Consider the following 17030-nt stretch of genomic DNA (forward strand, 5'->3'; position numbering starts at 1 on the left):
AACACATCTGTTTACACTCTCTTCAGGCAATCCAGCATGGAGTCTCTTTAACCAGGCAAAGAACAGGCAGCCAGCAGACCAAGCCTGATGCTCCAGAAGTTACTGTTAAAATCCTGAGGTCAAATATTCAATCATTCAGGGGCGCCTGGGTGGCTCAGTGGATTAAAGCCTCTGCCTTCAGCTCAGGTCATGATCCCAGGGTCCTGGGATTGAGCCCCGCATTGGGCTCTCTGCTCAGCAGGGAGCCTGCTTCCCCCTCTCCCTCTCTGCCTGCCTCTCTGCCTACTTGGGATCTCTGTCAAATAAATAAATAAAATCTTTAAAAAAAAATTTCAATCACTCATTATTATTCAACCTGCTAGGTACCACTCTAGATGTGCTATGAATCTACTGGTGGACATGGTAGTTCATTTCCTCAAGGAATTCATCAGTTCAGTGAGATACGTATTTTTTTGAACACAGCTATTTAAAAGACATGGCAATGAGCACTACTGGAACACGGAAGGGGGAGTCACCCACTCCCTGGAGGAGTCCAGAAAGGCTTCCTGGAGGGAAAACACTTGACCTCAGTCTGGGAGAATAGAGGAGGAAGAGCTTTCCACGAAGTAGAGCAAGTACGAGGAGCACCACAGAAATGAAAACACAGCACTTTAGGAGCAATATGTCAAGGAAATGGTGAGAAGTTCAGTATGTTGGCAAGTAGGGGGCAATGGTGGGAATGAGTGGCAGATACAGTTGGAGGGCTAAGAGCAAGGGGTTCTTAATGTTATCGCCTAAGGAGTTTAAATGTAAGCAATCCCATAGAGGTTTCCAAACACAAAAGAGATACAACTGAATGTGCAATCTAAAGGACAATTATTGCAAAGGCAATGTGAAAACACTAAAGTGAAGACAAAGTTTGGAGAGATGCGTTTAGGAGTGATCATCAATAGTTCAGGTAAAACAGTGCTGAGGGTGAAGGAAGCATTAGAGAGAGAGAGAAGGGAGGTGCAGTTGAGCTTGAGTGCTGATGACACAAATTGGCTCAATCCATCATTCAAGTACACACTGTGTCCCTAGCTAGATGTGCTGGACTCTGTTACGGATGCTAGAAATAACAGTGGAAAAACAAGATTTCTGCCATCGGGGAGTTTATACTCTAGTAGTTGAGAACTCAACCATTAATAATTGACAAGTAAACAAATAAACAACACAACTACATACCAGGGGAAGTACTGGATGGAAAAAAGGGGGGAAGGACTATGGGAGACACTAGGAGGAGGGTGGGGGCAGTATGTTGGTGGCATCAGAGAAGGGGACATTCTTGGAGCTGAGACTTACAAAGTGAGAAGGGACCACACAACAGAAGCATCTCCCTGGGAGAAGGAGCCACAAATCCCAAATCCATGAAGCTGGAAAAGTCCTAAAATGTTTTTAGAAGTCAAAGAAAAGCAAAGACAAATGTGGTGGGAGTTTGGAGAGAGAGGAGTGGGCACCATGTCAGGTGCTCATGTGTGAGGAGGGGATGGGCCTCAAAGTGGAATGAACGGAGGTCCAGAAAGTCAAAAGAAAAAATGAAGTGCTCAGCAAAACTCAAGAAAACATGGTTTGAGAATCATGCATTTAAGAGAAAGAAAGAAAATGGCAGTGAGCATATTTTAGCGTTCTCATAATGGTCACCAATTGGCATGTTAGCCCAGAGTAGTTGAAAACTAAAAAAGTAGCTTTGGGGGTAGATGGAAGAGAGAAGCAGCCTCTGTCTGGCTACTGTAATAAGTTGCTTATCTCTCATCTGGGGAAAGTTTCTACCTTAAGTCCCTCTTTAAGCATATTCTCTGAAAACAAGTTTTGTACAAAGTTAGCAAGCCTAGAAAAGGCTGCCCAAGACAATATACTAGTTTGAAAGGAAGATCTGATGTTTCACTGTCAACAGACAAGAAATACATGCTAGAATACAACCTTTAAATCTACAGAATGCAAGGATTCATATTCTCCCTCAAATCATTACAAATGTTTGTTCAAATAAGCAAGTCATTTATACATTTTCATATCTTTTAGGGATGCTTAATATTTTAGACAAAGAAACATTCTGAGAGAACCAAAGTGTAGACTGTAATAATGCATATGCTAAAACAGGGTTTGCAAAATTGGAACTTATCAATTAGGAAAAACATTACCAGCTTCCACTTTCAAATTCAGAATATTTCTTAAAATTCACAAATTCTATATAAGATTCAAAAATAAAATACTATAATGGGGATTATAAGCATCGTATTGGGAAAGGGAAGAGTATTCAATGGACAGCTTAGCATTCCATTGTGCAATGAACAATGATTTAAATACTGCTGTATTGATTCCATTTGGAGTTTTAGTAAAGCTTCTTACCCGGAGCCCATGGAATCGAGGATTACTGTAGAAGAGCTTCATCTGTTCGGATGGAAGTGGTCCTAGCACCTTCTGAATAGTAAAAAGTTGGTCAATTTCGCTTTCTCCAGGAAATAAAGGTTGTCCATCGCTAAGCTCCCCAAGAATACAGCCCACTGACCACATATCGACAGACTTTCCATAAGGAGCTCTGAAAGGCAAAGGGAGAAATTGTCTTGGCAAATGAAGAAATACATTTTAATAATTTCCAAATTATTTTGAACAGATTCATAATTTAAAGCAATTCATATATTTAAGGAACTACAAATGAGGCTGAAAAAAAGGAATTATGGATATCCGGGAAAAAACTCAGAGCACAAGTAAATAAAACTATGCTAACATGGGGCACCTGGGTGGCTCAGTGAGTTAAGCCACTGCCTTCGGCTCAGGTCATGATCTCAGAGTCCTGGGATCGAGCCCCGCATCGGGCTCTCTGCTCAGCAGGGAGCCTGCTTCCTTCTCTCTCTCTGCCTGCCTCTCTGCCTACTTGTGATCTCTGTCTGTCAAATAAATAAATAAAATCTTAAAAAAAAAAAAAAAAACCTATGTTAACAAAACCAACAGTTTAATAATAATTTAGTAGGTATAAACTAAGTTGGAATCTACTCATATCTGGGCATATCTTGAACATGAATGGCTTAATAAACCCTAATACAGTACACATGTCTGATGAGTTAACACTTCACCTGGAAAATAAAATGCTCCCAAGAAATGCATTTTCTAGGTAATTATCCTTTAGCTCTTAAAATGTCAAAAAGTGGGCGCCTGGGTGGCTCAGTGGGTTAAGCCGCTGCCTTTGGCTCAGGTCATGATCTCAGGGTCCTGGGATCGAGTCCCGCATCGGGCTCTCTGCTCAGCAGGGAGCCTGCTTCCTCCTCTCTCTCTCTGCCTGCCTCTCTGCCTACTTGTAATCTCTCTCTGTCAAATAAATAAATAAAATCTTTAAAAAAAATGTCAAAAAGTTATACCTCATCCATTTTTTGAGATCAATCTATTAAAATGTACTATTGACTCAACGTGTCTTCTTAAACAATAAACACTGAGTACTATTTAACTTCTGATTGCCCAGAATCACAATTTCTAATAACTAAGAGTGGGCTAAGCTTTATAGTATCATTTATCTAAAACTATTTGTACCCTGTGTATATGGAGCTTTATGATAACTATTTGCCTCAAAGCACCTTTTTTCCATTTCCTTAGGGGTTTATAGTTCTCCTCTAGGATCTAAGTTTAGCAGAGGGCTCTGTTATTAATAAATGGAGGCTATATGTGAAAACCTAAGTACTCCAAAAAAGCTTTATATGTATGCCCCAGTATCTATACTCTTAAATCAAATTATATGTGGCAGACAAAGAAACCATATTTTATTTCGTTTCAAACACAAATAATCCAAATTTTAAGAAGGGAAAGCCATGAGTGCCTGGGTGGCTCAGTCGGTTGGGTATCTGACTCTTGCTTTTGGCTCAGGTTATGATCTTGAGGTTGTGGAATCGAGCCCAACATCAGGCTCCATGGAGCCTGCTTATTCCCTCCCTGTGCCCCTTCCCCTGCTCATGCTGTCTTTCTTTCTCTAAAGAAATTAAAAAAAAAAAAAAAGTTAAAAGAAGGGTAAGACAAAATAAAGTATTTGAAAAAAACACAGGATGAAATTCTAGAATGTCATAATGATACAGCAGTAATACAAAACTTTTAACAGATACTCTAAAGCACTGTTAACACTATACAGAAATGTTTCTAGGACAATAAGTCATTACAAATGAAAGTCAGTATTTTCTTTATCTCATTTCATTCCCACAAAAACCTAAAGGACCATATTAGGAAACTTCATGTACATTTTCTTTCTGTAGCTTGTTGGGGAGGAAAGGAAACTGATCTTTCTTTAATACATGTATAAAAGAAAAAACTTGTGCTAGATGGAGAAACTTACAAAAAATCTCTACATACCCAAATCACGCTATTTTTCTTCTGTCAACGGATATGAATAATTTATGCAGCTGGAACTATTTTGAATGTCAAGGACAAAGTCTTAAGAATGTACAAAAATGTAAAATCTTAATATTAACCAACTATCAACTGATTTCAATGGGATTTTTACACAAATAATACGGTTCTTCAACTAGTACTTGACAATCATTTAATTAGCAATATATAATTTGGCCCCAATTAATTGGAGTCCTATCTATTTTTGGTATCTCCCACACATCTCTAAACATAACTGCAGTTTTCTGACAGGTATTATTAGGCAGCAAATACTCTGAAGGTCTATAATAAGGTTGTCCTCAGAATGAACTCATTGGGACCATCACACAGACAAAATCATATCATAAAAAGCCCTCTACCATACATGACTCCTCGGATGGTGTTCTAAGAATGATCTACTTCATACTCATTTCTTCTTTGGCAAATCTGTCCAATAAACTCAAATTCCAAATCCCTCCCCAAAGAAAATGGATTATGCATCTCATTAAGTACAGACAGAGGAACACAGAAAAAGAAACAAAGACAAACACAAAAGAAAATCAATCAAAAAACCAAGTTTAAAAATTTGCACAAGGGGACGCCTGGGTGGCTCAGTTGGTTGGACGACTGCCTTCGGCTCAGGGCGTGATCCTGGAGTCCCGGGATCGAGTCCCGCATCGGGCTCCCAGCTCCATGGGGAGTCTGCTTCGCTCTCTGACCTTCTCCTCGCTCGTGCTCTCTCTCACTGTCTCTCTCTCTCTCAAATAAATAAATAAAATCTTTAAAAAAAAAAAAAATTTGCACAGGGCGCCTGGGTGGCTCAGTGGATTAAAGCCTCTGCCTTCGGCTCAGGTCATGATCCCAGGGTCCTGGGATAGAGCCCCACATCAGGCTCTCTGCTCAGCGGGGAGCCTGCTTCCTCCTTTCTCTGCCTGCCTCTCTGCCTTCTTGTGATCTCTGTCTGTCAAATAAATAAAAATACTTAAAAAAAAAAAATTCGCACAGAAATTCTAAAATCTATCCACACAGAGAAATAATAAAGTGACTAACCACCATTTGTTTCCCAAGATAAAGCAAGCTTTTGATTAAAAAAAAAAAAATAGTAAAGCTTCCAGTAACTGGTATCAATAATTCTTATATACTCTATGTCAACAATGAATCAAGAATTACAATCAGATAGTTAACAGACACTGGGAAATTGTGAATATCAAAATAAACCCTCAGTGAGTAACTTACACATACTGTCACCATGATCTTCAATTCAACAACAACAAAAAAAAACACAGAGGGGCGCCTGGGTGGCTCAGTGGGTTAAGCCTCTGCCTTCAGCTCAGGTCATGATCTCAGGGTCCTGGGATTGAGCCCCGCATTGTGCTCTCTGCTTAGCAGGGAGCCTGCTTCCCCCTCTCTCTCTGCCTGCTTCTCTGCCTACTTCCAATCTCTCTCTCTCTCTCGTCAAATAAATAAAATCTTAAAAAAAAAAAAAAACCCACACAGAGAAATTTGTACTCCTACTATATAAGTAATATCTTTTAAAAATTAAATTTCTCAGGGTGCCTGGGTGGCTCAGTAGGTTCAGTGTCTTGACTCCTGATTTCAGCTCAGGCCATGATCTCAGGGTCATGGGATCAAGACTTGCGTGAAGCTCCACACTCAGTGCAGAGTCTACTTGAGATTCTCTCCCTCTCTCTTCCTCTGCTCCCTGCCCCCACTTGAGCTCTCTTTCTAAGATAAACAAATAAATAAATAAAACCTTTAAAAATTAAATTTCTCATGACCCCTATATATATGTCTCACACACTAAAGAGATGAAACCTATAATAAGAGTACCAGTCATCATCACTACCATATCTCATTTTATTTGCAGAGTTTGCCTTCTTTCTTCGTTCTTGGATGGTCCCCAAGAAGGAAATACAATGTATGGAAAATAAGAAAGTACTACAACTAAGGTAATACAGGATTATTCATATTACTATGTAATAAGAGTTCAGGAGAATAGGATCCTTCTTAGGTTCTCAAGTTTCTAAAAAGAAAAGAAAAATCTTATCAGAAAACCCTTCTCTGGGGTTAACAGATGAGTGAAAGCACTGAAAGTGGAAGGGTGGGCACAAAGTGGACGGATGTGATGCTGCTGAGAAAATCAACAATGCAGTGTGTTTGAGTAGCCATTTATCATCAAACGAGGTTTCTCTATTCAGAAGAAAATTGGCAACTGCTTCAGTATTTATACTATGTTTCTGGCAAAGTGATTGGATATAAGAGACACCTGATAACTGCTTGTTGAATGAATGAATGAATGAATGAATGAACCAACAGATAGGCCAGTCCTCCCAGCAAGAGATGGAGTTTATTTCCTCATCCCTTGAATCAGGGCTTGGCCATGTAACAGGTTTTGGCTAATGAGGCGAAAACCAGGCTAACAGAGGCTTGAAAACCACCTTTGCATTGAGGCTTGCCCAATTGCTGCAGGGAATTTTTCGGCTACCTCATGAAGCCACTTGGACTTGCCCACTGGAGGATGAGTCTCCATGGAACAGAGATGGTCTGTCCCAGCCAAGGCCTCATAAACCAACCATCCTCCAAATGATCTACTGAGTGACTACAGCTACCTGAGTGATTCCCATTGAGACCAAGAGAAGAACAATCCAGCTGAACTTTAATTACTGACTCCCCCAAATCACTGGCATCCAGAATTGTGAGCAAATAAAATGGTGTTTTATACCATTAAGCTTTTGGGTGGCTTGTTATACTGCAAGAGGTTAACTGGTATTTAATTAACTAACCATAGATGATCCCAAACCTAATGACACATGATCAGCAGATATATAAATGTCATTTTATCTAGGGAAGGTAACTTACCCAAGTAAGAGTTCTGGGGACCGATACCACCTGGTGGCCACATATTCTGTATAATTAGCATTATTGCCTTCTGAGAGGTTCCGAGCAAAACCTGAAAGGCAGAAAACCCCAAAGGTATAACTGTGAAAAAGAAGTAACAACATCATGTTGGCAAGGTATTTCAGTGCTAGTAATATTTTAAAGGAATATCAAAAGAACACAATGACTGGTACTGAATGGGCTATTTATTAATGGTCCCTTCATTATTTTTAAAATGTTAGTCCATTTGTGTATCAGTTAACATATAGTGTATTCACTAAAAAAACCCGTCTCCTCCTATATTAAAGAAATAGTATTTTTGAAGTCATCACATACTTTTATAAGCATTCAGAGCATACTTTTAAGTCAGCTCTCTCGATAAATGCAAATCTTGGGAACAAAATGAAGTCCCTACAAAAGCCCAAGTCAAAGCTAAAATACCCTGTCACAGATGGCCATTATATTCTTTTCTCCCCCCAAAGGATTTTATTTATTTACTTGAGAGAAGGGAGAGGGGAATTACGGAGAGGGAAAAGCAGACTCCCCATTGAGCAGGGAGCCCGACGGGGTACTCGATCCCAGAATGCCGGGATCATGAGCCAGTCAAACACTCTGAGCCAGTCATTATATTCTGATATGTGGGATTTAACATTAGTATTTGTAGATCTACTGTTGCTGATCAGCTCTAGCCATTATATAGACAACTAATAGTTGGCAATAATGGAAACTAAGCAGGCCAAAATTATTTTCATCTCCTAATGTGACAGAGAAGCATATTAGGGGTACTTTAATTACTTACAGACTCTATCGATAATTATTTTCCCTCCAAACCCTTTCAAAAGATTTTGGGGCCAAAAAGTAAGCCAGCAGGTAAGCTAATTAGCCACCTAACACACCAAAAGCATTATGGATAGTCAGAGAGAACCAGAACATTAAAATGAGGGGTAAAACATTAGAGTAAAAAATTGGAAGAAATATTCCTATTTTCAAATGGGATTCTTCAAGATAGACAAAGGAGCCCAGTGTTATAGAGGGAAAGCAGTTGAGACATGATCACTGGGGACGCACAGGGTACAAAGAACAACATGCAGTGCAGCCATGTGAAATTTCCTTACCACTTCAAATTGTCTTTCCTTTAAAAAATGATGCTGGGGGTGCCTGGGTGGCTCAGTTGGTTAAGTTTCTGACTCTTGATTTTGGCTCAGGTCATGATCTCAGGGTCCTGGGGTCAAGCCCTGAGTCTGGCTCCGTGTCCAGAGGGAAGTCTGCTTGAGAATTCTCTTTCCCTCTCCCTTTGCCCACCCCCCGCACTCTCTTTCTCTCCCCCCCCCAAATAAATAAATAATTCTTTAAAAACTAAAACTAAAAATAGAAAAGAAATGATGCCACATCAGGGATACCTTCCCCTATTATTAACCATTCTATAGGCATCACATTTGTATTTACAATTTGTTTACAAATTTCAGTAATTTGGGGGTTTAAGCAGATCATCAACCCACAGAATCATGGATACATAGTAAAGGAAGCATGAGGTGCACAGAATCTCAGTATTTGATGGTAGTCACAATTATGGATAGGAAGCAAGAAATAGACCCAGAAATATTCCTGAAAATCATAATACTAAGAAAGTGCTAAAAATGTCAAGGTCAAAATCTTTTAAACAGCTGTATTTCGATATTTCTTTCTTATTCTTCTAAGCACTTCATAAGATGTTTAAAATACAGCAGGACTTGCAAAGAAGACATCCAAATGGCCGACAGACACATGAAAAAGTGCTCAACATCACTCGGCATCAGGGAAATACAAATCAAAACCACAGTGAGATATCACCTCACACCAGGCAGAATTGCTAAAATTAACCAGTCAGGAAAAGAATGACACGTGTTGGTGAGGATGCGGAAAAAGGGGACCCCTCCTACACTGCTGGTGGGAATGAAAGCTGGTGCAGCCACTCTGGAAAACAGCATGGAGGTTCCTCAAAAAGTTGAAAATAGAGCTACCCTATGACCCACCAATCGCACTACTGGGTATTTACCCTAAAGATAAAAATGTAGAGATCTGGGGGCACCTGGGTGGCTCAGTGGGTTAAAGCCTCTGCCTTCGGCTCAGGTCATGATCTCAGGGTCCTGGGATCGAGCCCCACATCGGGCTCTCTGCTCAGTGGGGAGCCTGCTTCCCTCCTCTCTCTGCCTACTTGTGATTTCTCTCTGTCAAATAAATAAATAAATTCTTTAAAAAAAAAAAAAAAGTAGTGATCTGAAAGGGCACGTGCAGCCCAATGTTTATAGCAGCAATATCCACAATAGCCCAATTATGGAAAGAACCTAGATGTCCATCAACAGATGAATGGATAACGAAGATGTGGTCTATATATATATACAATGGAATACTATGCAACCATCCAAAAAACAAAAACAAAAAAACAACATCTTGCCATTTTGCTACAATGTGGATAGAACTACAGGGTACTATGCTGAGTGAAATAAGTCAATCAGAGAAAGACAATTATCATATGATCTCTCTGATATGAGGAGTTTGAGAGACAGAGCAGGGGTTCGTGGGGGAAGGGAAGGAAAAATGAAACAAGATGGGACTGGGGAGGGAGACAAATCAAAAGATGGGACTGGGGAGGGAGACAAATCAAAAGAGACTCTTAATCTCAGGAAACAAACTGAGGGCTGCTGGCGGGGAGGGCGGGTCGGAGGGATGAGGGTGCTGGGCGATGGATACTGGGGAAGGTATGTGCTATGGTGAGTCCCGTGAATTGTGTAAGACTGATTCACAGGCCTGTGAAACAATAATACATTATATGTTATAAATAAATAAATAAATAAATAAAGCAGGACTCTTCTTTGCAATATTCCCTATAAATAGTATAAAAAAATTTAAGTCCTACAAAACGTTTTTTCTCAGGCAAGCAGGTTCATAATATTCAAATTCTTTGCAAGCACTGAGTGAAAACAGTTACACTTGCTTCTAATAGCCACACTGGAGAAAAGTGGTCCTTCACACAGTACGTTCTTAGAAGGCTTCTATTTCTCATTTGTTCAATCCACCTCCGAGGTACTAATCTAACTCTTGCTTATGAAAGGAGATGAATTTTCACTTATATGTAGGAGTTTACATTATACTTACGATTATACTTGAATATATGAAAAATAACATTCAGTCAAGTTGTTATTTTTCAGCATAAAGATCAGACAAAAGATTTTTTAAGGGACTCAGAACTTAAGCACCCTAACCTATAGTTTTAAAACTTTCCTGAATTATTTCAACTTTAATTTTTAATAGCACTTAATACAGTTTTATATATATGGAAATGAATGCACAATTTTCTACTAGGAGAATACAATTCAAAAGCTTCCTTATAGGGGCACCTGGGTGGCTCAGTGGGTTAAAGCCTCTGCCTTTGGCTCAGGTCATGATCCCACGGCCTTAGGATGGAGCCCCGCATCAGGCTCTCTGCTCAGCAGGGAGCCTGCGTTTTCCCCCCACCCGTTTGCCTGCCTCTCTGCCTACTTGTGATCTCTGCCTGTCAAACAAATAAATAATCCTTAAAAAAAAAAAAAAAAAGGCTTCCTTATACACTCAACCAGGAGATGGAATATTAAACATTAATTACTAATCTCATTCACTGAACATTTAAAGGGAATAAATGGAACTGCTCTAAAAAGTCTTTGACGTTTATAGGTATGTAACCATTGCACATGCATGATACATATGTATTTACCTATGCATATTGTTAATTAATGATCATACCTAAAATAATTTCTATCAATGTTTAAAATACCTCAAAAATATTCTTTTATCGTACATAGTAGTGTTTCACAGAAAACTGGTTTTTTGGAATCATTAAGTACTGGGTTTATGAATATATACACATGCATCTATTTGCTTTGCATTCTCATTAAACAAATACTGCATTATGAATTTTTAAAAAGAGTAAAAAATACTATGCAAAGAGTGTATAGTATTTACCTAACCATCCATTTTTCAACACATGACCCAACAGAATATTCCTCTGCTAACTGAAGTCAAAACATAAAAAAAAAAAAAAAAAAACTTTTAATAAGACTTTAAAAGCTACCTATGTGTTATATTAAATTAATTCTACTTACAGGACTCAATTTCTTTTTAACTTACCAAAATCACACAGTTTCAAAACATCATTGTGGCTGATTAAGAGATTTTCTGGCTTTATATCTGAAGTATAAAGATGAAAAATCAATTACTAAAAAATGTTCCATGGACTGCTGATTGACACTACTGGATCACTATAACGGCATCTAATTAGAAATATCCAGAGTAGGGGCGCCTGGGTTGCTCAGTGGGTTAAGCCTCTGTCTTCAGCTCAGGTCATGATCTCAGGGTCCTGGGATTGAGCCCTGCGTTGGGCTCTCTGCTCAGCGGGGAGCCTGCTTTCCCCCCTCTCTGCCTACCTGTGATCTCTCCTGTGCATTAAATAAATAAATAAAATCTTAAAAAAAGAAAGAAATATCCAGAGTAATATGAATAGAAACCTGTGACAGGGAAAAGCAGGGTAACACATTTTTTTGCTGATTCATAAAAGTTTCAACTAATTTTTTTTTTTTTTTTTTTTGAGAAACATGAAGACCCACAATGTAAAAAATATTTTTCCTTTTAAATTGTAAAGGTATTGATGTGATCTCGGAAAGGAATTTAAGAATCAATGAATCTAGGTCACCACATTTCAAGGAACTATTCTACTTTATAAAGTACTAGTAACATAAGTTTTTGGAGACAGAATATAAAATTTTCAGAGATAGAATATTTTAAAAATGTTCACACCTACAAGATACCTTAAAAACATATATAAGTACCTAGTATTACATTTACTAGAGGAAAAACTACATAAAAATTAGAATTTGTTGTGATTTTCTATATAATGTCTATATTTACGCATCTCTTTAGCTTTTCTGTGTGGTTCATAATTATAAATGTGTAATGCCGAAGTTATACTGGATGAGTCAAGGCAAGATTTCTCATTTTTTCCATGGATCTTCAGAAGATGTAGTGGGAGCTGAGTAGAAATATACAGAAAATGCTATTTAATTCTTGCTTTGGGAGGCATCTCACAATCCTATTTTTAGAGTACCTATCATCTGTATCAGATGGCAGAGGTAAAAATGGAAAAAGGGAAGACAGGAGGAAAATCTGAAGATTTCAGAATCATGGTTTCTACTGCTAATTCACAATCATTGATTTATTACCATAAACTTAACCAAATCACAGCAACACTATAGAAATGCAGCTAAATCAGTTCTGCATTAATAGCTTCATACTGTGGTATAGACTGTTATTAATATCATTACTTTAGACACTAGACATGTAGTTGACTTGGAGATCTCTCTATACCACCAGCAACCTGGATAAGGTAAGTGATATGAAAGTCAAATCCAAAAAATATATAAAATGTCTTTTTCTAGATATACTAGGAGTTGGCATTTTTCACATGATCTTTAAGCTATTCTTAAAGTGAGACTATTTTTAAAGTGATATGTTTGAGTGTTTGTATAGGTAAATTAAAATGAGGTATTCATTTATCTGGTAATTCAGAGACAAGAAGTAGATATTGTAACATTTTCTGATAAACATCTTCTGGCTCCATTATTTTATCAGTATGTATCCCATTACTGAAACTCTGGAATTCAAGAGAGCTTATCAGGAGAAGATAAATAGTGCAAAAGCAAAAACCATGCTGAGAAAGTAATTTCCCCTTTAGTACTATAAACCACCCACCACACAGCAATAAAGGACAAAATATTAACAGTTTATGGAAGCACACGCATGGCATTTATGCAAGGTTGATCATGCCTACAACTTGCAACGGGCTCTTCTCACTAATGGGTAGGGAAATTCAGGAACTTAATTCAGGAACTGGTTGGTTTAAGAGGGAATGGGAGGTGACTGTCAATGGGGGTCAGTGACCACCTTTAAAGCCTTATTCTAGGTGGTTTCACATTTTCTGGTCTACCAGCAGGACCAAAAGGCAACAGAGAACATCCCTTTGCTCTTTTTACCCAAGGTAAGCTTCAAAGTTCCTATTTGTTGAGTTCTTTATATCCCTAGGCATTTCTAAAGTTGAGAATAGACCTGGTTATGCAAACAGAGATCTCACCATAATATCCAAATAAACTTGCAATCCATCCTTTTGGTGATACAAAAGGAGACTCAGAAGGTGAACGTTTCGTATCCTGTACTTTCAAAATGCATTTAATTTAAGTGGAATGTCAGTGCTCATAGAAGTACTCTTAAAACAGTAATATGTAAAATATTTCAATGTTAACTCTGAGGTTTTCTTAATATTTTTCATTCCAAAAATTGCATACTTACCTCTATGGACAATATCATTCTTATGGCACCAGTGAATAGCTTTGATTAACTGATAAATATAACTTTTAACTTTTTCAGGTGGAACTCCATTTGGCATTTCTTCCAGCAATTCAAGCATATTCTAAAAATTAAATAGGGAATCATTAATCTCTACAAATTAGGTAGACTCATAAATCATGTATTAACAATTTTAAAAAGCATCTTAGGGGTGCCTGGGTGGCTCAGTCGGTTAGGCATCTGCCTTCGGCTCAGGTCATGATCCGGGATCCTGGGATGGAGCACCACCCATATTGGGCGCCTGGCTCGGTGGGAAGCCTGCTTCTCCCTCTCCCACTCCACCTGCTTATGCACCCTTGCTCGCTTGTTCTCTCTCTCCCTCCCTCTCTCTCTCTCTCTCTCTCTCATAAATGAATAGAATCTTAGATAGATAGACAGACAGACAGATGGACAGATAAGCAAGCATCTTGGATGAAAATTCACCCAATACATGCAAGCATTTTCAACAACTGTTTTGCTTTCCACCTACTATCTTTTTCATGCAGAAGCAGAATACTGTATTAAATCAAAGTTCTCTTTTAAGAGAAATTCCATTTTTACTACTCCCCAGTGCTTCCCCAAATAATAACCCTGGCACTTTCCACTCTCCGTAAAACCTTTCAGGTATCACTTTAGAATAACTTCAAGGGAAAAGCAATATAAAGTAGAGATAAGATGCTGTAATGTAAAAAGGAGGGGGGAAACAGTCATTTTAACACAGCCTCCTATGTACGTTTACTAGAACCTTGCAATAAAAATCAGGGCTTGAAAATATTTCTGGAATACCTGGAAAATATTCTTAAAAGAAAATGTTCCCTAAGATTAGGAGAGATCCATGCAATCAGTACAAAAATTAAGACAGGCCAGAAAATCTTGCTGAAATAAACACTGACAGACTCCCAACAAACCAAGTTCTGAAACTCTTAGTCTGGAGTCTAAAATTCATGTAAAATTTTTTTATTAAGCAGAAAATCCACTTAACCAGTCTCCACTGAATTTCCAGATTAACCACACATTTCCCATTGCCTCTGTAAGGTCAATACTAAGGTCCACAGCATGATTAGAGTTCATTTTTTGTAGATGACAATCTAGGAAAGCAGGAACAAAGTATGATCTGTGGATCTCTTAGGGGTGGTTACCAGATCTTGCAGAAGGCCCATAAAGTCAAAACTATATTCATAGCAACACTCAGCTCATTGGCTCTTTCACTGTGTTTGTATTTACACCGATGACTCAAAGCAAGGATGGGTGAACTGGGGGTACCTTAGCATAAATCAATGCTACACGCTCACAGTTTAAAAAAAATAAAAAGACGAAAAGCCAGTTTTAGTTAAGGATGTCTTTTTTTGATGAAGCAGTAAAATTATTGCTTGTATTAAATTTCAATTTTTGAGTAGGTGTCTTTTTAGGAATCTATATGGTAAAATGAAGAATACACATGAAGCACTTCTGTTACATAACAAAGCAAGATGGTTGTCTTGAAGAAAATCACTTGCGTGATTGAGCTGCAAGCTCAACTAGCTGCTTGTTTTTGGCAGAACACCATTTCTTACTTGAAAGAATGACTCACAATCAAATTTATGTTAACATGTAATGGGATTATTATTGTTATTCCTAAATGAATTAATAATTTTTTTAAAATAAATAGTTACCATATAGTTACCATACCAGGTACCACCTACCTTCGTATTTATATGTGAGGAAGAAGGAAATATCTATTTGTTTAAGCCACTGTCGTCCTGTATCTCTAACAACCCCCTACCCTTTGAGAGCATCACTTTCCTGCCCTCTTGAGACTCTGTTAATCGTTAGGCACTGCCGCTGATGGGAGGTCACCTTCCACTGAAAAACCACAGGGTCAGGGCAAGAACCCAGGCCTAGAGGGACACATATGGGAGCTCTGGGAGCAGCCCTGCCACTTAACAGCAAAGAGAGCTCAGACATAGAAACTGGTACACAGAGGTGATTTCCCCATTTCTTCATATTAAATTGTTATTAATCGTGAACTACCACCATGAGCAGAACAGAAATTTTAAAAAGACAAACTGAAATAGATCTGTCAGAATTTCATTATTTGGCAGTGAAAACTGCAAACTGCACGATTATTCTTAACAACTAAAATATAATATAAAGAGTTTCTGATTTTTACAACAGTCCTTTTTTATAACTTTTTGAGAAGTATTAAATTTCAGTTTAATTTTGGTGGGGAAGGTCCCTTAGGAAAATACCTAAATTGACAAAGGAAAAGAAACCTTAAGGGGCACCTGGGTAGCTCAGTTGCTTAAGCATCTGACTCTTGATTTCGGCTCAGGTCATGGCCTCAGGGTTGTAGGATCGAGCCCCGTGTCAGGCACCACGCTATGAGTGCAGCCTCTCTCTCTCTCTCTCCCTCTTCCCCTCCCCACCCCATCAAAAAAATAAAGATCTGTCCTCACTTAAAAAAGAAAAAGAAAAAGAAACCTTTAAGCAGATTTTAGAAAAGATACATAAAACAGTGTTTTAAAATGACAGAGAAAACTTATAATACTCTTCAAGTTTTGCTTGAAATGAAGTTACTATGTCTAATTACTTTCATTAGAAAAATAATTTGTAAAGGCTGAATTAAGTCAAAAGCCACATTCCTGGTCCATCATCTTGGCAACATTGCTTTCTATTTTGTAATGGTGATGGTGGTGATGACACAGTCATTAATGGCACAGAAAGCAGCTGGTAAACATAAGTCTCTCCAGTCTTCACCTTCTTCAGAAAGCCTCATTTTATAATTTAGAAATTTCTCATTTTATCATGAAGATTCCTAAAAAGACATGTACTCCAGAAGTGAAATTTAATAAAAGTAATAATTTTTACTGTTGTTTTGGTAACAGGAAATCCGGAGCCACATACTCATTCATCAAGGAAACCTCTAAAAGGTCCACCTGGCTCAGTTTATTTTACTCTTGTTAAGGTAATTATTTCAGTTTTGGATAATAACCAACCACTGTAGGGCAGCTGCTCTCAAAGAAATTCAAAGACATACGTATTGATTACTGTAGCATACACTTGCCCCGGGCCAAGTTATCATTAAAGTGGTCACTAATAGTTACCAATTTAAAAAACTGTAAAGCAAGTATGCTAACAACTGAAGTGTGTATACTTTTCCACTTTGCTCCCATGCTTCCAATTCCTTAGATGCGGCCGCATCTACCTCCTCATGCCTCACCTTATGCCTCCTGGCACATCTCTTTCCCTTAAAGCCAAAGCACAGGCAATTCACAAAAGGCTGCTCCATGAGCCCACTCATTCGCCGCTCTAAGTCGGATTTAGGCAGCCATCCTATGCCGGCAGGCTGCTTTCCACACCTCTGTCATCCTATGTCATCACTGTCAATTTACTTTCTCTCTCAGAGGCCTTGCCTAGGTTTA

General features: G+C 38.4%; 1 protein-coding gene across 4 annotated transcripts in view; it reads right to left on the reverse strand.

Annotated features, from left to right (window-relative positions):
• The window catches only part of CDKL5 (cyclin dependent kinase like 5), a 206227-nt gene that overhangs the window by 36844 nt on the left and 152353 nt on the right, over positions 1–17030 (reverse strand). For all 4 annotated transcript variants that reach the window (XM_044235916.1, XM_044235915.1, XM_044235914.1 and 1 more), the window contains exons 6-9: positions 13594–13714; positions 11383–11442; positions 7222–7312; positions 2365–2554 (exon numbers count right to left, since the gene is read on the reverse strand). In XM_044235916.1, coding sequence (XP_044091851.1) covers positions 2365–2554; positions 7222–7312; positions 11383–11442; positions 13594–13714 — 462 coding nt within the window. The remainder of the gene's footprint in view (positions 1–2364; positions 2555–7221; positions 7313–11382; positions 11443–13593; positions 13715–17030) is intronic.

Source organism: Neovison vison, chromosome X (assembly GCF_020171115.1).
Source record: "Neovison vison isolate M4711 chromosome X, ASM_NN_V1, whole genome shotgun sequence".
NCBI lineage: Eukaryota > Metazoa > Chordata > Mammalia > Carnivora > Mustelidae > Neogale > Neogale vison.